The following is a 20,523-nucleotide window of genomic DNA, read 5'->3' as shown; positions in this document are numbered from 1 at the left end:
TTGCGTCAACCCGGTAAGACAAAGAATCAAATTTTCTGTTACACGACAAGTGCTGCATCGGTTTCCACTTGGGGAATCGGCTGCGTCGTTCCGGTTTGGTTGTGTGTTGATCCGGTAGGGCTGTGCGGTAAATTTTCTGTCGCAAGACAGGCGCTGCGTTGAATCTTCACTCAGGAAATCAGGCTGTTTTGTTCCGGTTCGGCTGTGCAGTGATTTCTCAGTCGCAAAATGGTTGTGCTACATTTCTGGCAGGCTGTGCGGTGATTTTCGGCACACAAGTAGTTTCCTGAAGAGATGAAGTCTTTTTGACTCTCATACTACAGGAGGCAAGCTCAATCCAAGCCCTTGAGGAGCACTTCTCAGCAAAGTCAGAGGACAGCAGGGCAACAGCGGAGCAGCAGTCCTTCTCAGCAAAGAAGTTCAGATGAGTCCTTTGGGCAGCCAGGCAGTTCCTCTTGACAGGTTGTAGGTCCAGTTCCAGAAGTGGCAGGTCCAGTTCCAGAAGTGTCTGAGTTCGTGGGGATCAGAGACCCAGTGTATATTCCCAAAAATGTATTTGGCATGGGGGAGACTTCAAAGATTGTTTTTGGAGTGCACAAATTCCCCTTTCAGTACAGGTCTGTCTGCCAGGGTCCTAGTAGGGGGTTTGGCAGTCCATTGTGTGAGGACAGGCCACTAGCCTTTGAAATGTAAGTGTCAGGCCCTCCACCCTTCCAACCCAGGAAGACCCATTCAGTATGCAGATGAGTGCAGGTGTGACTGAGTGTCCTGTGTTTGTGGCTGTCTGGGTAAAATGCTCAAGGAAGCTGTCAACCAGCCCAGACATTGATTGGACACAGGTTGTAAGGCACGGATGGATTTTAAGTGCAGACAAATGCTCACTTTCTAAAAATGGCATTTCTAAAATAGTATTATAAATTCCAACCTCATCAATAAGCAGGATTTTGTATTATCAGTCTGGCCATAGCGAATGTGACCTGGCTACCCCTTTCTGATCAGAATCTACCACTCAAAACAGTATATGAGGAGAGCCCTAATGCATCCTATGAAAGGAGCAGGCCTCACAGTAGTGGAAAACGAACTTAGGAGTTTTCCTTTACTAGGACATATAAAAAACACATGTACATGTCCTGCCTTTTACCTACATAGCACCCTGCCTTATGGGTTATCTAGGGCCTACCTTGGGGGTGACTTATATGTAGAAAATGGGGAGTTAAAGGCTTGTTAAGTACTTTTAAATGCCAAGTCGAGGTTGCAGTGAATCTGCCCTCACAGGCCTTGCAATGGCAGGTCTAAGACATGGTTAAGGGGTTACTTATATGGATGACACAAACAGTGCTGCAGGCCCACTAGTAGTATTTAATTTACAGACCCTAGGCACATGTAGTGCATTTTACTAGGGACTTACAAGTAAATTAAATATGCCAATTGGGTATGAGCCAATGTTACCATGTTATTAGGGAGAGAGCCCATGCATTTTAGCACTTGTTAGCAGTGGTAAAGTGTTCAGAGTACTAAAGCCAGCAAAAATGAGGTCAGAAAAAGAAGAGGAGGAAGGCAAAAAGTTTGGGGGTGACCATACAGAGAGGCCATTTCCAACACAGGCCCTTGCATTTGATTAACAGGCCCTGGGCACCTCTAGTGCACTTTACTAGGGACTTACTAGTGAATCAAGTGTGCCAATCATGTAAAAGCCAATTACACATACAATTTACACAGGGATCACTTGCACTTTAGCCCTGGTCAGCAGTGGTAAAGTGGCCAGAGTACCAAAAACAGACTCCAGCACACAGCCAAAACATGGGAAGCAGAGGCAAAAAAGACAGGGGAGACCAAACCAAGGATGCCAGGTCTAACATGAAAGTATTCACAATTTAGAATGGGAGACCCTCTACCTATGAAATATCTACAGCAAGATGTATGTTACAGTGTGGATAATTAATGTTAGAACAGTAAGTGGAGAAACGTATTGCAGACATGGTTATTACACATAGGATTTACCTAGAGCTGGAACATAGTCTGTACTTAGATAGTGTATCAAGGACTTATTTATAGCTGGGTATTATTATAGACGGAGAGCAGCACCATGCCTCAATATTATTTACTACTTGACGGCATTATGGATTTAGGAACTGTACCCGAGATTTAAATTGCAAATGCAAGATGTGATATGTATGTAATCGAGGATTATTTACTACTTGCTTGATTGTGCTTAGGCCGATGTACATGGATATATTTAATTGTTACAGAAGACATTTTGACCGTTTTCTATGTATTTACAGATATTCGACATATCTTGGGATTTGTATCAACCAAACAAGCTTGTCAGCTGTGGGGTGAAACACATTAAGGTATTGTTTTTCCTCTGACCTCTCAGTGGTAAAAAATCAAAGCTCAGTCTGTCTTTTTTTCGATGTCCTCCTTAGCTGAATCTACCACGCACTGCGATTTTGTAATTACAGTTATGGCTTAATTTGCATGAGGTTGTTAAGATGTAACTTCAAGTGATCACACAGTGTACTTCCATGGTATTTCTATTTTACTTATCTTTGACAATCAAGGCAACATTTGCAAAAATATTCTCTCCCCCCCCCAAAAAAAAAAAAATCAGATAACATGCAGGTGCAGGTGGGAGGATTTGATACCTATTTGGAGGAGATTAACTAAGTTAACTATCATTGAAGCTGTTGTCCAAAAACAGACTCTCCACGTTCGTTGTGATCAAAGAAGCCCCTGTGAGTACGCTAAAACACAAGAAATTGATACATCCCATTTATTAAATTGCTGCTCCGCTCATTGATTGACCCATCTTACAAAAATGTGTTTGCTAAAATAATGAAACCTCCATTCATCATTTTAAAATGTGTAGCAGAAAAAAATGTGCCCACATGTTAAACATTTCCTAAAATATAAAGGAGGATTCTGTTGCTTGCTTGCTATTTCGTTCTCATTTTCGCAGAGTTTCCCCATTACAAATAGTTTTGGGGTGAATAAGTGGTAATGGTATTACTTTGAATTCAGCGTTTTGGAAATAATGAAGTGTGCCAGCTAAGTGTATGTTCGGTTGACACTGTGAAGATCCATTCTGATTCTGTGGGCAAGGTGCTCGCCACTGTCAACCAAACCGATACATATGTCACATTACAGATGGTTTTAAGGAAATGTATTTACTTGTATATGAAAATAGTATGCAGCTCATGGGCGTGAATTTTATGTGTGCATTTTTAACATTTAGTGTAACTATGTTATTGGGAACCGCGACACGTGAAACGGGGCGTTGTCTTGCTCCCACTCGGGATAGTGCTTGGTTGGAATTCATAGGAATTAGATCGTTTAACCCATGAGGCATTGCCAGCTGCATGCACCGCTGCTCCTGTCAGCCCAGTTTGAGTAACTGGGCCAGCTGTAAAGCGAGGCACATTTCAATTAATTATCAAATGATGCCTTTATTTTACATGGTTTGAACTGATTCTCAGGGTCCTTCCTTTCCATTTTTGTGTTGCAGAAAGTTGTACTGGATCGTAACTCTTCACTAAAAAGTAATACATACATATACCCAAGTAACAGAATGCAAAACAGACCTCTGGAGAGTATGAATTGCATGAGACTAACACATAGCTTCAGACTCCAGTTTTTATTTTGCAAGTGCATCCGCTTTTGTTCCTATCATCAATATTGTTTCTGCTCCTGGCCAGTTTGGGTGCCTCTATTTGGCACTGGCTTCCCCTCATGCAGTCAGTCCCAATTGTGGTGCAGCCCCTCCTGCATTTTGCCTAGGAAGTGGTCCCATCAGTCCTGATTTCCATCTCAGTTCGTGGTGCTGCTATCTATTCTGAGCCCAGAGGATTGCACTCCTGGGCTGAGAACCTGTGTGTGGTCTTCCAGCCCTAATAATAGTCGGCTCATGACAGCATTAGAACCTTGTACATGGTGGTGAACCTGCCCATCCTTCTATTTCACTGCGCTAGTCCGGGGAGTTGTCTGGTTCTGTCTGTCTGCACCCTTACACACTTTTAAGAATGCAGTACCAGTCGTTATGACTGTTCCTCTGTTCTCAGGTTCAGCTTGTGGGAGATGAGGAGTAATGATCAGGCCTGGCTGAAACCTATATTCAGGGATCGTCTCCTTGATGGAATTGTGTGCCCTTGGACAGACATATAAAGTGAAGGAAAAATGCCCGATCTCGGGTTTCCCCTGTCCTTCCCCGTGACATCACCATCTTGTAATTGCCAAAAGTTCTGGCCGCCTACCAGCATAATCATTACATCTATATCCTCTTTTGGCATTTATCTGTTCTGTTAGCTTGATGTCGGATATTACTAAGAAGATTTCAGGTATCCTTTCGAGGCGCCTTAGGGACACTCCTATTGATGAATTGCAAGAGCTTTACGATGCTTGCCCTAGATACATTGGAAGAAGAGCTCTTAGGGCAAGTTACCTAGTGTTCTCTGTATATGTACCATCGATACTTAATTGATGTTGTAGCTCACCCCTTTCATTTATATGTTTTCTGTTTACACCTTTTCATACAGGTTTGCTTTACACTTTCTATCTGTTAACCAGGAGGCAGCGAGATCTACTGCATGTCAACAAGGATTGCAAAAAGAATTGCAATCCAGGTGACTACGAACAACCTCTTCTAGGGCCAGCAGCACAACAACCACTAAGAATTGATGCAGTGAGAGGCCCATCGCAAAACTACTGTATTAGAACAGTCATTGAGCACAAGAGTGTGGCATTACCCGAAGGAATGTGTCATCGGTGCACACAAATACAAGGACTGCACAGAGACCTGTAAGCACTTACAAAAACGCAGGCTTTATTAGGAACTTGTCTCTGTTTCCTTTTTAATGCAGCCAGACATACGCTGTTATCCTGACTAACCGTATACTACAGATAGCACAGCACCTTGCTTGACCCACCACCAGGCCCAACTATCAGATGGCAACTGTGGAAATGGCAGCTGCAGCGCCCAGTGGTGACACTTGACATCAGTTCAGCTTGAATAGAATAGCCAAAAACACCCGTAACAGCTTGCCAATGATCACGATTTAACATCCCAAGGTGCTCTGCAGTATAGACAGGTGGTGTTTTTCTACAAATTGATTTCATTGTGATTATGTCACTATCCTGGGATGGGTTTTCAATTAATATGGCTTTGCTACACTCTCATCACACACAGGTGGCTGGGCGGAAACATTCAGCACTTACATAGCCCCACACGTTTCCACCAACAATGCCTGATTTTTTGTTGTGCTTTTAGTATCTTGTGTATTACTTATTTGTGTGCACTACCGCAGACGTCACCCTTCTGTAACATCCTTGGGGCCGAATGTCAGTCACATATCCCAGATTCCCATTTTGCGGTCTGAAGCACAAGACTAAATCTCTGGCTTGCTGTGCCCACGATTGGGTTGTCAGGAATCACACTACTCACCTTGTCATCGTCTTTGTTTTGATAGTACACAACGGGAGAGTATAAGGGAGCGGGAAAAGACACTCATCGTACTCGACTCCCCAAACACAATACTAAATCACAGAAGAGAGTACAGGGTTTTGGAATTACAAATGGATTGAAAGTGTGCTAATTGCGTCACTATGCCAATCTTAAATCTCGACTAAAGATAAATTGTGGATGGAACGAGGGGTGGTTTGAGGTCTGAAGAGGGGGATTTCCTTTACGGACTAGGTGGTCTCACACACTATATAGTGTCATGCTTCATCATATGACCACCTAGCCCCACCGAGGTAGGACAATACCACCTGGGCGGACTCAACCTCACTGTTAAAGGAACAAGAGGGAGTGCGTAAATTAGTTTGATTTCTGGAAAGTAGGGATCCAGCTATGCTATGGGAATAAAAACACCTACTCAGATACCAGGGTGAGTTTAATAGAAGGTTCTGTGTGGTGTGATTAAAAGAAGTGGGAAACCAGTGTGAGAACAATGACTCACAAGGTCACCTATCTAGAGAGAGTAGCCGACATGTTTCTGCCCTTGTGTTTGAGCTATGGAGGGTCTCTGGGCATTCATCAGGGCGTTGGATCCCTGTTGCAGATGCTTATAGCGCGCTGCAGGTTTAATCGCAGTAGGAAAAAAGGTGGGAAGGGAAGGAAGGGCCTACCTTAACCAAGGGAATACCTGGGGAGGACCTATAGTAAATACAATAACATAAACAGACCAAAATTGGCGGTGAGAAGGTAATTCACAGCAAACCACAGCACACGTGACAAAATTTCATGCATAACACAATAGTACTGGTTGCAGATAAAACGGTCGCGGCAATGCTGGCTATGCGCGGCGAGTGGTAGGTCAGGGAAGACAATTCCTTACCCTAACAATAGAGGCTACTAGCCTCTGGTATCCTGGAGAGGGAGCGTCCCCTTATAGTCAGACTCTAGGGTTAGAAAGGAGAGAGCAGAAGGGGAGTAAAGATGAAGAAATATATATGTAGGAATAGGAAAAGAAAAAGAAAGAGAAAAAGGAGAAGAGAAGGGGGAAAAAGGGGAAAGGAAGGGAAAGAGAGGAGGGAGGGGGCAAAGGGGGGGGCAAAGGGATAGGGAAGGAATAAGACAGACAAGGAAGAGAAAGTAAAAGAAAAGGGGAGACAGCTGAGAAAAAGGAACGTGGGCAAAGGAAAAGGGCAGGAAGAAAAGGAGAGGAAGGCTTCTTATCTGTGTTTCCATCGATGGTCGACTCACTGCATCAAAGGTGGGCGCTCTCTGTGCGCCTATACCGACCTCTCTGTCAGGACCGCTTGGGTAAAGTGACCTGAAAGTCGGTAGTTTATATAGTAGTCTTAATGGGGAGAATTGCCTGCAGCTGAAGGTAATCACCGCCGCGGCCCGGGGGCCGGAAGTAATACGAGCTGTAAACGATTCATTGCGCCGGAATCGATTGCGGTCCCTCCGGAGGTGCCGAGGGCCGGAAATGGCCAAAAAAGGTTGGGGCGCTCGTAGGCAGCGTCACCCCAACATGTTCAGCCCCCTCTGTGAGAGCCGAGGCGGCCGCGGTCAGCGACCGCGGCTTGGGGAAAGCCCTGTGAGGGCGGGGGCGCGAGCCCGCAAGTGCTGCCGGGAAACGTAGTTCCCCGGCAGCCATGCGGGCTGCCTTCTCTCGCGGAGCCGGGAAATGTAGTGTCCCGGCTGCGAGTGAGGCTAATACAAAGAGGAGAGGCCGAGACAGGGGCGGAAGGAGGGGGGAAGGGGGGCGAGGGGCGGCGGAAGGGGGCAGGGAGGGTGAGGGAAGGAATGAAGAAATAAATAAATAATGAGAAAAAATAAAATGGAACTTAAAATAAAGATAAAAATAAATAAGGATAAAGGAGTGGAGGGGTGGGGGTGGGGGTTTTGTGGAAAGAGGGGGATGAGAAGAGGAGGGCAGAAACAGAAGAGGAGGGGACAGTGAAAGAAAGAGGAGGAAGGAACCGGCAGACAAGGGGAGAGCAGAAGAAAAAAAGGGGGGGGGGAGGGGGCAGGGAAAGAAAGAGATGTGGAGAAAAGGAAAAAGAGAGAACCAAGGAGAGACTGCGGGTCGAGGAGGAGGAGGGAAGGGAAGGGTGAAGGAAAAAGGAACGTATGAGCGAAAGATAAGAAAAAGTGACTGCAACCAGTACTATTGTGTTATGCATGAAATTTTGTCACGTGTGCTGTGGTTTGCTGTGAATTACCTTCTCACTGCCAAATTTGGTCTGTTTATGTTATTGTATTTACTATAGGTCCTCCCCAGGTATTCCCTTGGTTAAGGTAGGCCCTTCCTTCCCTTCCCACCTTTTTTTCCTACTGCGATTAAACCTGCAGCGCGCTATAAGCATCTGCAACAGAGATCCAACGCCCTGATGAATGCCCAGAGACCCTCCATAGCTCAAACACAAGGGCAGAAACATGTCGGCTACTCTCTCTAGATAGGTGACCTTGTGAGTCATTGTTCTCACACTGGTTTCCCACTTCTTTTAATCACACCACACAGAACCTTCTATTAAACTCACCCTGGTATCTGAGTAGGTGTTTTTATTCCCATAGCATAGCTGGATCCCTACTTTCCAGAAATCAAACTAATTTACGCACTCCCTCCTGTTCCTTTAACAGTGAGGTTGAGTCCGCCCAGGTGGTATTGTCCTACCTGGGTGGGGCTAGGTGGTCATATGATGAAGCATGACACTATATAGTGTGTGAGACCACCTAGTCCGTAAAGGAAATCCCCCTCTTCAGACCTCAAACCACCCCTCGTTCCATCCACAATTTATCTTTAGTCGAGATTTAAGATTGGCATAGTGACGCAATTAGCACACTTTCAATCCATTTGTAATTCCAAAACCCCGTACTCTCTTTTGTGATTTAGTATCGTCTTTGTTTTCTCTTTACTGTATGTAGGAAGTTGGCTCTGTATGTGCTATTTCAAAGTAAGGAATAGCATGCACAGAGTCCAAGGGTTCCCCTTAGAGGTAAAATAGTGGTAAAAAGAGATAATACTAATGCTCTATTTTGTGGTAGTGTGGTCGAGCAGTAGGCTTATCTAAGGAGTAGTGTTAAGCATTTGTTGTACATACACATAGACAATACTGTAAATGAGGTACACACACTCGGAGACAAATCCAGCCAATAGGTTTTGTTATAGAAAAATATATTTTCTTAGTTTATTTTAAGAACCACAGGTTCAAATTTAACATGTAATATCTTGTTTGAAAGGTATTGCAGGTAAGTACATTAGGAACTTTGAATCATTTCAATTGCATGTATACTTTTCAAGTTATTCACAAATAGCTATTTCAAAAGTGGACACTTAGTGCAATTTTCACAGTTCCTGGGGGAGGTAAGTTTTTGTTAGTTTTACCAGGTAAGTAAGACACTTACAGGGTTCAGTTCTTGGTCCAAGGTAGCCCACCGTTGGGGGTTCAGAGCAACCCCAAAGTTACCACACCAGCAGCTCAGGGCCGGTCAGGTGCAGAGTTCAAAGTGGTGCCCAAAACGCATAGGCTTCAATGGAGAGAAGGGGGTGCCCCGGTTCCAGTCTGCCAGCAGGTAAGTACCCGCGTCTTCGGAGGGCAGACCAGGGGGGTTTTGTAGGGCACCGGGGGGGACACAAGCCCACACAGAAATTTCACCCTCAGCGGCGCGGGGGCGGCCGGGTGCAGTGTTAGAACAAGCGTTGGGTTCGCAATGGAAGTCAATGAGAGATCAAGGGATCTCTTCAGCGCTGCAGGCAGGCAAGGGGGGGCTTCCTCGGGGAAACCTCCACTTGGGCAAGGGAGAGGGACTCCTGGGGGTCACTTCTGCAGTGAAAGTCCGGTCCTTCAGGTCCTGGGGGCTGCGGGTGCAGGGTCTTTTCCAGGCGTCGGGACTTAGGTTTCAGAGAGTCGCGGTCAGGGGAAGCCTCGGGATTCCCTCTGCAGGCGGCGCTGTGGGGGCTCAGGGGGGACAGGTTTTGGTACTCACAGTCGTAGAGTAGTCCGGGGGTCCTCCCTGAGGTGTTGGTTCTCCACCAGCCGAGTCGGGGTCGCCGGGTGCAGTGTTGCAAGTCTCACGCTTCTTGCGGGGAGATTTCAGGGTTCTTTAAAGCTGCTCCTTTGGATAAAGTTGCAGTCTTTTTGGAGCAGGTCCGCTGTCCTCAGGAGTTTCTTGTCGTCGTCGAAGCAGGGCAGTCCTCAGAGGATTCAGAGGTCGCTGGTCCCTTTGGAAGGCGTCGCTGGAGCAGAGTTCTTTGGAAGGCAGGAGATAGGCCGGTGAGTTTCTGGAGCCAAGGCAGTTGTTGTCTTCTGGTCTTCCTCTGCAGGGGTTTTCAGCTAGGCAGTCCTTCTTCTTGTTGTTGCAGGAATCTAGTTTCTAGGTTCAGGGAGAGCCCTTAAATACTAAATTTAAGGGCGTGTTTAGGTCTGGGGGGTTAGTAGCCAATGGCTACTAGCCCTGAGGGTGGGTACACCCTCTTTGTGCCTCCTCCCAAGGGGAGGGGGTCACATCCCTAATCCTATTGGGGGAATCCTCCATCTGCAAGATGGAGGATTTCTAAAAGTTAGTCACTTCAGCTCAGGACACCTTAGGGGCTGTCCTGACTGGCCAGTGACTCCTCCTTGTTGCTTTCTTTGTTCCCTCCAGCCTTGCCGCCAAAAGTGGGGGCCGTGGCCGGAGGGGGCGGGCAACTCCACTAAGCTGGAGTGCCCTGCTGTGCTGTGACAAAGGGGTGAGCCTTTGAGGCTCACCGCCAGGTGTTACAGCTCCTGCCTGGGGGAGGTGTTAGCATCTCCACCCAGTGCAGGCTTTGTTACTGGCCTCAGAGTGACAAAGGCACTCTCCCCATGGGGCCAGCAACATGTCTCTAGTGTGGCAGGCTGCTGGAACAGGTCAGCCTACACAGATAGTCGGTTAAGTTTCAGGGGGCACCTCTAAGGTGCCCTCTGTGGTGTATTTTACAATAAAATGTACACTGGCATCAGTGTGCATTTATTGTGCTGAGAAGTTTGATACCAAACTTCCCAGTTTTCAGTGTAGCCATTATGGTGCTGTGGAGTTCGTGTAAAACAGACTCCCAGACCATATACTCTTATGGCTACCCTGCACTTACAATGTCTAAGGTTTTGCTTAGACACTGTAGGGGCACAGTGCTCATGCACTGGTACCCTCACCTATGGTATAGTGCACCCTGCCTTAGGGCTGTAAGGCCTGCTAGAGGGGTGTCTTACCTATACTTCATAGGCAGTGAGAGGCTGGCATGGCACCCTGAGGGGAATGCCATGTCGACTTACTCATTTTGTTCTCACTAGCACACACAAGCTGGTAAGCAGTGTGTCTGTGCTGAGTGAGGGGTCTCTAGGGTGGCATAATACATGCTGCAGCCCTTAGAGACCTTCCCTGGCATCAGGGCCCTTGGTACCAGAGGTAACAGTTACAAGGGACTTATCTGGATGCCAGGGTGTGCCAATTGTGGAATCAAAAGTACATTTTAGGTGAAAGAACACTGGTGCTGGGGCCTGGTTAGCAGGGTCCCAGCACACTTCTCAGTCAAGTCAGCATCAGTATCAGGCAAAAAGTGGGGGGTAACTGCAACAGGGAGCTATTTCTTTACACTGTATCTATACACCAGACCCTTGGTCCATGGGGAGTCTTCCTCCGCATGTGTTGGTGATGTCTAGCATTGTGGCCAACTCTGTGGCTTTGTGCCCTTTGAAACTGCAGAATCCATTTGGCCCCAGTTCCTGAATGCTTTTGAGGCATGGCATCCTGTCCCCTCACTTGCTGGGCCGCTGCCTTACCAACTGCATAAGGCAATGTCACAGAAGTTGTTCTGTCCTTGGGGCTGGTTGTCTGTGTTCTTCCTTTATGTGATATAGTTTTTGGGGATGCAGCAGTCCATCCCATTCGGAGACAGTAAACAATTTTTCACCCATGTGAGATGCACCTACGTGGTACAAAGGTGCCAATGAGTGAGGCAGTGTGCATCTCTAGTCCACCAATAAGGGATTGAGTGATAAGGTGAAAGGCTAGAAATATGAGTGATTGCTACCTATTACTTCATTTTAGGTGCAAATTGCTAGATGGTGGAATGTAAATGGGTATACTTTTAGACATATCCAATTCATGGTTACTGAGCTGTCCACTCTGTTGAGACAGTCATGCAGTGGGTGTGTGGAACACGTACTGTCCATGTCTTATGGTTAGGAAATTCACCCTTTATGAATTGAAGCTGGAACATGCACCAACCATCATCATCCAGTATGTGGTTTAGGTACCACAAGCTGCTAGTGACTTATGTGAACTCTTATCCATTGCTGTATCATAACTCTGTCATGTGGCAGTGAGGATTTATGGATTAAGCTATTGTCTTTTCAGTACGCTACAGTTACTTTCCTGGCTCTGTAGTCTGTCTTTAACCAATTTTCCATGTCAGTTAGGGATGGTGTGCACACATGCTTGTGCCTACTTTGTTGGTCAGTGTCTGCCCTTGTAATTTTTGTGGTTGCTACTTACTGAGTTTCGTGGCGAGCAATATTGTTCCATTGCATCAGTACCCTGTAGGTCGGTAGTGCTGTACAAGTGCCCATCCAGAATTTTTTATACTTTTTATTTAATTTCATTACATTCCACCGGATAGTCAAGTTTATTCTTTAGGAGTGCATATTATATAGAATACTTGTTAGTCATTCCCAACCAAGAAACACATAGTGATCTCCTATACTCAGTCGCCTTGATCCACAACCTACCTTTCAAGCATTTCAGGCAGTTCCCAGAGCTTGTTCCCATCCTGGTAATTAAGCCTTTAACATACCCTCCACATTATCTGTATTTGTTGTGCTGCCATGCATTGAATCATTCCCTTTTTCCATCTCAATTGTGTTGAACTTGCTTGATCTCCATAATCTCTTGCAATGTCCTGTTTGGTTTCCCAAGGAACAGGTTATATTGAGTGTCTTTCTTGGTAACACAGCATTGTTTGTTATGCCCAGGATTCTGTTAAGATTGGGTACAAAATCAGTTTCACCTGTTGGTTCATGTGACTTTCTGGAGGCTTCTGTGTTCTGTGCCAGATCGGTAGAGGGTGTTGGTCCAGAATTAGCATTTCATCTTTGGTGCAGTTTGGTGTCTGGGTGGTTCCAGGCAGTCTACATGCAGTCACTTGCTAGTTACAGTTGATAAAGCTGGCCTAGTAAGTGTAGACTTCGGTGGTGGTATCCTGTAGTTGCCTCACTTTGGACTGTGTGGTTAGGGCTCCTAGACTACTGCAATATTGGATGCCCTGCTATCTGCTCTTAAGGTGTTTTCCGGTTATTGGAGTTTCTGTGCCTCTCTTGGCTTCTGTGGTCCTGCTAGGAACTGAGGCTTCTGTGTTTTCTAAATTATTACTCTTTCTTCTGATTCTTCTCTAAAGCACTGACATGCGCAGAATAATTGGAGAGAGTGTCCAGCTTATAGTTAGGGTTCAGATTTGGGGCGTTGTGGGTGTGGCTATGGGATGCAAACCTTGTGTTCAAGTTGAGTAGATGGTAAACGTCCTTACTGTCTGCCTTGCTTTTTATTATTTAAAAGTATATGTGTGTGTGTGTATTAGCACATATTGTACTTTTGTCCTACTTAAGGTGTTTGAGAGCTCTGGTGCCCTCTTTGCTGTTGGGGAGAGGGTTAGAGTGTTTCTGCGTGTGTGTGTGTGTGTCCTACCTGTGTGCTTGCACGTTGTGATGATGGTGTTGTGGGCATCAGGGCTAGGTGATTTGTGAAGGCCTGGCTCTAACCTACGGTATTTTACTTATATTTTTCTTTGAACTTTTGTCACACCTTAATTATGGTCTTTAACTAATTCTCTATTACTATCTGTTTCAGTGCAACTCCATTTGTGGGGTTTGTTTAGAAGTTGAAGTGCAATGTCTTGGCCTCCTAGGCAGGTGTGCTAGGCCATACTCGGTCTTGTAAGTGGTAAAACAGAACTTTCTTGGGAGAGTAAGAGGAGAGGATGAATGCAAAAACTGTGCTGTGGTCGTAGAGGACATTGTTTTTGTGACTTTTCGTTTGCGTGGGACTTTGGTCTAGAATTTGCAGTTTTGTCAATTGCATTTCTTTATTCATTTCCTGGTGGGTATGGTCACGCTCTTGAAAAAGAGCCTATAAACAGTGGCAGTTTTGTGGGTGTGGCGTTGGGTAATGCATTCTGATAATTACTTTTTTGAGTATGTTGTGTTCGTCTAGACTTTATTCTGTTTCTGTAATGTTTCTTTTGTACTTTGCTAAAGTTTTGGTATCCTGCTATGAACCTGACACTATTTCTGTATGGTCTCAGACACTAATACTCGCCCTCCCTCAGATAGACCCTCAGTTTGAAAATAGATTAGCTAATTATTTTTTTACTTTTTTTGTTTTGAGTACTGTTTGCAATGCGTAGCACAATTATAAAAACAATATGGCAAACATCTTTGACAGTAATGATATTGTGTCGGCTTTTGGGATTGATTTGTGCTATATATAAATAGGTTTTATTGCTGTGTACGCGATCAGTTCCATCTCACTGGAAGTACAAGTAGGTTTCCCTTGGCAAGAGTTATTGGGACAAGGAAAAATAGCTCTGTAGGTGTTAAGACGTTCGTGCTCCGGGACATAAAAGGCACACGTACTCCTCGTCATTGCCTTTTGTTCCCAGGAGCTCCGCGCAATTGAAGCTTTACAGCCATTGATTGAAAACCCCATAGATCCTGAAGAAGGCGGAGGATGCTGATAATATCAGTGCTCCTTTGTCTCGAGGCGGCACTCTGCCTCGTTTCCAAATGGTGTTGGCAGTTTTCAAGGACACATTTAAAAGGCAACTTTACCCAAAGCTGCAGGAATATCCAATGGATATAGAGAGAATCATAAAGCGCGTTATTATTTACTCATTTTATTTTTCAAGTTTTACTTTACAGTGAAAAAGTACACAACAGATGTTATACAGTATCAACATTTTATACTCTAATCTTAGGTCAAAAAGAGACAGAAGAAGTCAGTCTTAGAAGTTTCCTGAGTGAAAGAGGAGGCCTTTGATTTTATATGTCTTGACATGCGAGCTATAGCATCTGTGAAACATATGCAGACATGCCTTTAAAACTTTACACACGATGGCAATTTATTTACTAAGAGATTGTAGATTCTAATTCAGTGTTCATAAGTAATTCACTGCAGAGCTTCCGACCCTGATGGAATCCAGAGCGCAGGTCCCTATTCACAGGCAAAATTACACCTAGTTGTAACTTTACACTTTTTTGTTGTTCGTCATTGCTGAGTGTACATTTATGACTAGGTGCAGACTTGTATAACTCCAACTCCTGAAAACTAGGGGTGGAACGTGGAAGAACAGGATTCACGAGAATAAAGTTAGCACCAGCTGCTTAGACATGAAGAGTGGAAGCTCCTCTTCATGCTTAAGCGGCGGTTTTACCACTATCTCTTCCAAGGGTTCAGTCTAGTCCTGAGGTGGCTTAGTGCCAGCTGCCCTTTTCTCTTTCGCTCTTGTGGCCTTTTGGGATCGAACAGTTTGGCTATCCTGGCTGATGGGGTTCTTGACTACATCTGAGAATACAGTTCATGTACTCTCAATAATAAAGCGTCCTACTCTGGGATTCACTCTATATAGTGAGCTTTGACCACCACAAAAGTCTCTTGGACGTGCTCCAGCCTTAATTAATTTCAAACTGTAAGGTTTATCTTAATGTCGGTGAGGATGTATTTGCTAACGAGTACTGCGTTTATTTTACTTAAGTAAAACAAGATCTGAAATCAACTTTTAACAGGAGGAATTAGTAAATACTAGAAGATTATGATAAGGAATTTGTTAGATGTGAAATACTTTCAGCCATCTGATTACATCATGCCTTGCCACTGAGAACAGAGTTATCTAAGCATGCCAGGAATTACAGTAGCAAAAACACAATTCAAATTAAGAGGTCGACCACATGTATGGATATGTAGTTTTTGTTCTGATCTAACTTCTAGCTACAGATTCCTCACTGTTTGAATATTCCCTGGGTGTCAGACTGGATCTGGAAACTTTTCAGCACTACCTCTGCACACTGGAAGGTGGAAAGGTTCAGGCTCCACAGTGACTTAATTCCGCTGTGGAAATGATGTACAGGGCCTACCTAGGCACTAGTCCGGCGCACTGACATGAGTTCCATTTTTTTCTGCGCCACCAGACACAGATCTCGATGTCCCTTCATGTCTCTCTTTATATCTAAAATTTCTCAAGTGTGCAATTGATGTTACCCCCAAACACTACAGGTTTCAATCCCTGTAGGGACAGTTGGAAACAAATGTTTGTGACTACTTGTGGTGCCTGGAGCTGAGCCACAACTCTAAGACCTGAACGGATGAACCTGAAGGAAATCAGTGAGCGCAAGGCAAAACTCTAGGTCACCAAGCATAAAAAGACTTTACGTCAGGGCAGCTCCAAGTCAGTCCGTGTCTAAGGTCGATTCCGGGTCTTAATTTCATTCCTGGACCCATCTGAGCTGCTTGAAATACCAGTCGTCCTCGCGCTCCAAGTCTTCAGGTAAATGTAAGAAGAAACACAAAAAGTCAAAACGGGTTTCCCTTCCCTCCTGCCACTCTTCCTGCTCTCGCTCCTGAAGTCAGACGATTTCAGAGACTGACCAGCAACTCGTGTCAACACAATCCGAGATTCCAGGGGTAATTGCCACACTGCGTCAAATCAAAGAGGTTGTGCATAGGGTGGCCAAAGTTCTCAATCTTCAGCTTCCTACCATGGAGGTCAAAGCCAATATTCTTACTGAGGTCCATGACAGACTTCTACTGAGTCTTTCCTCCCATTTAATAAGGCGTGTACAAGCACTATGCTAGAAGCCTGGGCCAACCCTTGCTCTGGGCCCTCTGTCACCTGCCAAATTGCCAGACGACATTGTCCTGCTCTGAGTGGCTCTGCTTTCCTGTCGCACCAGACCTGACAGCCTTGTGGTTAAGGCCTCCACGAGTTGGTCTAATCTGAATGCGTTTCCTACAGCTGTCCCTGACTAGGAATCTAAGTGAGTGAAAACATTTGCAAGAAGATCTTTTCCTTCACCAGCCTGGCCCTCCACTCCGTCAACACCAGCTGCTTTTTTGGGTATTACTCACATGCCCTTTAGCTTTCTGTGGCCCAAGTCCTCCCTGGTGTGCCTGACTAACCTTCCAGTGGGACCAACATCAAGCGGATGTCTTAAGCCACTTTCAGATTTCAGAGGTGACTGCAAAAGGTCTGCAGTGGTGGTTGCTGGACCATGATTGGGTCACCCGCAGACCCATCTCCCTTTTAAGCATTGAGCTTCTACATAAATTGTACAAAAGAACAGTGGGTAAACGATCAGCCCTTTGTGGAGTTCTGTGCAGAAAAAAAGACAAGGCAGTGCAGAAAAGAAACGTCTCCAGCTGGATCACGCTCTCCATAAAGATCTGCTATGCACTGGCAAAAAAAGCAGCCTCTGGAAGGAATGTGTGCTCATTCTACCTGGGCCAAAACTGCTACCACTGCATTAGCACACAAGTCCCTGTCCTAGACGTCTGCCAGGCACCTACATGGGCGTCCCTCCACACGGTCACAAAGCACTATTACCTGGACAGTGTGGTTCACCAAGAGGGGCATTCTGCTCACTGAGTCCAGCAGGATTTTCTGGTCTGAATCCACTCACAGACCCACCTTCAAATATGTAGTGCTTTAGTATTTATTCAAAAGGTGAGGATTCTGTGTAGTCTCTATCAGAGGAACAAGTTGGTTACCTTCGGTAATGCTCTTTCTGGTAGAGTCTCTCTACCTGCAGAGTCCTCACCGGCCCTCCCATCCACCCTGTGTTGTGTTTGGACTCTCCATTAATAAGATCTCAAGTCTAGGAATCTGCACATTGTCTTCCAGTTTTCTTTTGGATCTCTGCATCTGGGTGTGAGGACAGTCTCTAAAGCAACTGACGTCTGTGCATGCAAGTGGCACACATTAAGGCCCGCACGTCATTTCTAGAGCAGAACAGCGTCAGTGCGGAACGGCAAGGTGGCATCTTTTTGCACTGTCTTTTGGAAATCCTGACCTTACGCTTATCTGACAGTGGCTCAGTTCCTAGAATTCTATAGCTTGTGTCATACAGTTGACTCATGGATTTGTAAAATAAGTTTAGATTTAACCCCTGGTCAATTGACAGCCCCTAGTAGGTCAATATGTCTATTCTTTGGACCACACTTTCAGGTCCAGTGACTTGGTATCCAGCATATCACTGGTTTCAACAGTAAACAAATGTTGCTCAACCATTCCTTTTCAGATCTCCCCCGTTGTCAAAAATAGTACATCCATTTTTGCATTTAGATATAAACTTCATTTCCCCCCTACACCCTCTTGGTTTCCGGATTTCTGTGAGCTTTGATTAATTTCAGGTTGGGATACTTAATGAATTTAAGACCTTTTTGCTGAGATTTCTTGGAAAGCTTCAAGTGTTTTGGAGAAGAGACATGAAAAGTCCGAGCACAGGGATTTCCTTAGACAATTTCAAGTTTTAAACCTAGGGCCAAAAGGCATGTAATCCAATCCAAACCACAAAGTTCCCACTCAACACAAGTTCTCTAGCTGAAGTCTACCCATTACTATTAGGAGCTGGTAGGATTGGCAGTCAGTCATCGGTGAAGAGAACAACACCTATTGGTAAGGAAAAAGGGGGGGGGGGGGTCACACATTGTTAGTTTGGCATTTCCGCTATACTCCATGCCAATCTACAAGGTACACATTTCTTGCATCTGAGGATTTCAATTCCATTCCCAAAACACCTGCTTTGAGTGGTCATTGGGTAACTGCCATGAGATGAAGAAGGAATGCAGGTATATCCGTAGTTCAAGTGAACTGGGTGGTTTCTCTACAGTTCTTCCTCACAAGTTAGCCCTGCTGATAAGTTATTAATGGCAAAGAAATAGTTTCACAACTTTGAAGTGCCACTGGATGTTATTGAACCAAGGTGCCGTGATGCGTTTGAACTGTTATGTTAATATTGGATGCATGCTACAGAAGGATCTCAGAAGTTCATAGGTGATTGTGTTTGGGTAGGCTACTTGGTTCTGACCTGGGAAATGTAGGGATGCTGCATGTGACACTGCCTGCTAAGAAGGTGCACAAATGATGAGAGCATGAAGAATGTCCATAAAATGATCTATGTTTAAAGGTACTCATTTTAGTGAACCCAGATAAACCCATCGTGGGTATGTAGATTTTGAGCAACGAGGTGGAATCAGCTTCTGATTTGGAGAGCTGTCTCATCTATAGACTGAATACTGTCCTGGGAATAAAAACTACTGTAGGGCTCAATGTGTGAAATAGGAACCCAATGTAAACAGAGCTATCAAGAGGAAAAGTGTCTCTGCTTTTTAATGTGTACTGACAGATGGGGCCCTTTAGGGAAGAATAATGCCTTTGGTCCAGAGGCTATAAGGATAAAGATTGTGAATAGGTCCCATAGGCAATTTCTGTGCCATTAATTCTATTGCAATGGCATTTTGAGTCATAAAGGACAGTGGAAAGGCTATTCAATTTGATTGGGCCCAAACAGACATTGAAGTGAAACAATGCTCACAGATGTGACTGGAGTACCTACTGGGTAAATACGTAGGAGCTTAGAATGACTTATCCACCACTGGCAGTGGCAGCAGGAGGACACTGGATTTCTCATATGTGAGGGTTGATCATGTCAACCCACCTCCACCCCGCCCCATCATCCCACCTGGGTCTTCTCAGGATTATCCAGAATTTATGCCTTCAGGTCTACAGAGCTGGTCCCTCGAGGAACCTTTACGGCTCCGGAGAACCAGTATTATGTCAAAATACTGAAAAACTGTGTGAAATCTCGCTTGAGCTACATATGTTTAACCAACCTTCACCTAAACAGTGTTTTCTGCAAACATTGCCCAGTTGAAGAGCTTTAAGGAAAGGCGTAGCAAATGATCAGGGTCTTGATATATCCCTTTAAAGCAAAGTGTGACATCATTCTTCCGTGCTGCCTGTTTGCTTACATGGAGGCACCCCAGAAACTGTGGGCACTAGATCCTATTTTCATGTTTTCTATCCTCTATGATCAGATCATCGCGTGTGGTGGGAATTGGTTTAAAACCAATCCCAGATCTGTAGTATAAAATACTGTTCATTATGTGCTAAGGGTGAGCAATCCGATGATTGAGTACATGAAGGAATCCAAGAAAATCTTGTAATTTGTCCAACTTTGTGAAAGCTTAGTCTTAGAGTAGTTTGATAAAACTTACATCATCACAGAGCGAATACCAATATGAAAAAAGTGGAATATTAGCCAGCAAAAAGAGGAGCCCTTGGGAATTGGTAGATCAGTTCTTACCTGAAACTCAAGAATATTTCTGAAGTTAACTACCTGGTGGATCTGAAAATGCTGTGGCATCTCTTAGGCTGGTGGTTGCGAAACAGTTAATTCTCATTCAGCATCGTATTAGTGCAGTTGGGCTCCTTTTTGTGAACAAAATGTCCAAATCACATTGATTGTGAGAAAAGGAAAGTGACAGGTCAGAGAGTGGACCTCTTATAACATTGACATCTAAACAGCAGCCTAGCCTGCTGGTATGTTCTTCTGAACTTTTTTATTTCCTTTATAGCTGATCTAATTCTGCCTTGGTAGTTTCTGGATAAAGTGCTCCAGTGAAAACCTCAGAGTATTGACGATCAAATAAGGGACAGGAAATATGAACGGTGATGTCGTTAAGATACCAGGTTTCGATGTGATTGAGCAGTCCGCCAGCTCATGCCTGGATGAGCTATTCGTTGATGTGTTCCCATTAGGTTTTGGTGATGTGGTATTAAGTAATCCTTCTGTTAAACTGGTATCTATCTACCTGATACAACAACATTTTAAATGCTGGGTTATGCCTTTTTTATTTACGAACTGCGTACATATTGGATGCCATAGTCCAGTCGCTGCCCGCAGGGGGTTTCTGGGGGTGAGGTAAGGGGTGGGGCAGAGAGGGGGAATGGGAATAATAATTATATATGTTTTTCTAAAAGTACCTGCACCCCCCGCACCCAATCCTCCGTT

At 44.9% G+C, this 20,523-nt stretch overlaps 1 protein-coding gene across 1 annotated transcript in view; it reads left to right on the top strand.

Moving 5' to 3' along the window:
* Nucleotides 1–20,523, top strand: part of EML5 (EMAP like 5) — a 1,994,219-nt gene that overhangs the window by 401,817 nt on the left and 1,571,879 nt on the right. The window contains exon 4 of the mRNA XM_069208148.1: nt 2,283–2,351. Coding sequence (XP_069064249.1) covers nt 2,283–2,351 — 69 coding nt within the window. The remainder of the gene's footprint in view (nt 1–2,282; nt 2,352–20,523) is intronic.

This window comes from Pleurodeles waltl, chromosome 9 (genome assembly GCF_031143425.1).
Source record: "Pleurodeles waltl isolate 20211129_DDA chromosome 9, aPleWal1.hap1.20221129, whole genome shotgun sequence".
Lineage (NCBI taxonomy): Eukaryota > Metazoa > Chordata > Amphibia > Caudata > Salamandridae > Pleurodeles > Pleurodeles waltl.
The sequence above is the reverse complement of the archived record's forward strand: the minus strand, read 5'-3'. Positions and strand labels throughout refer to the sequence as shown.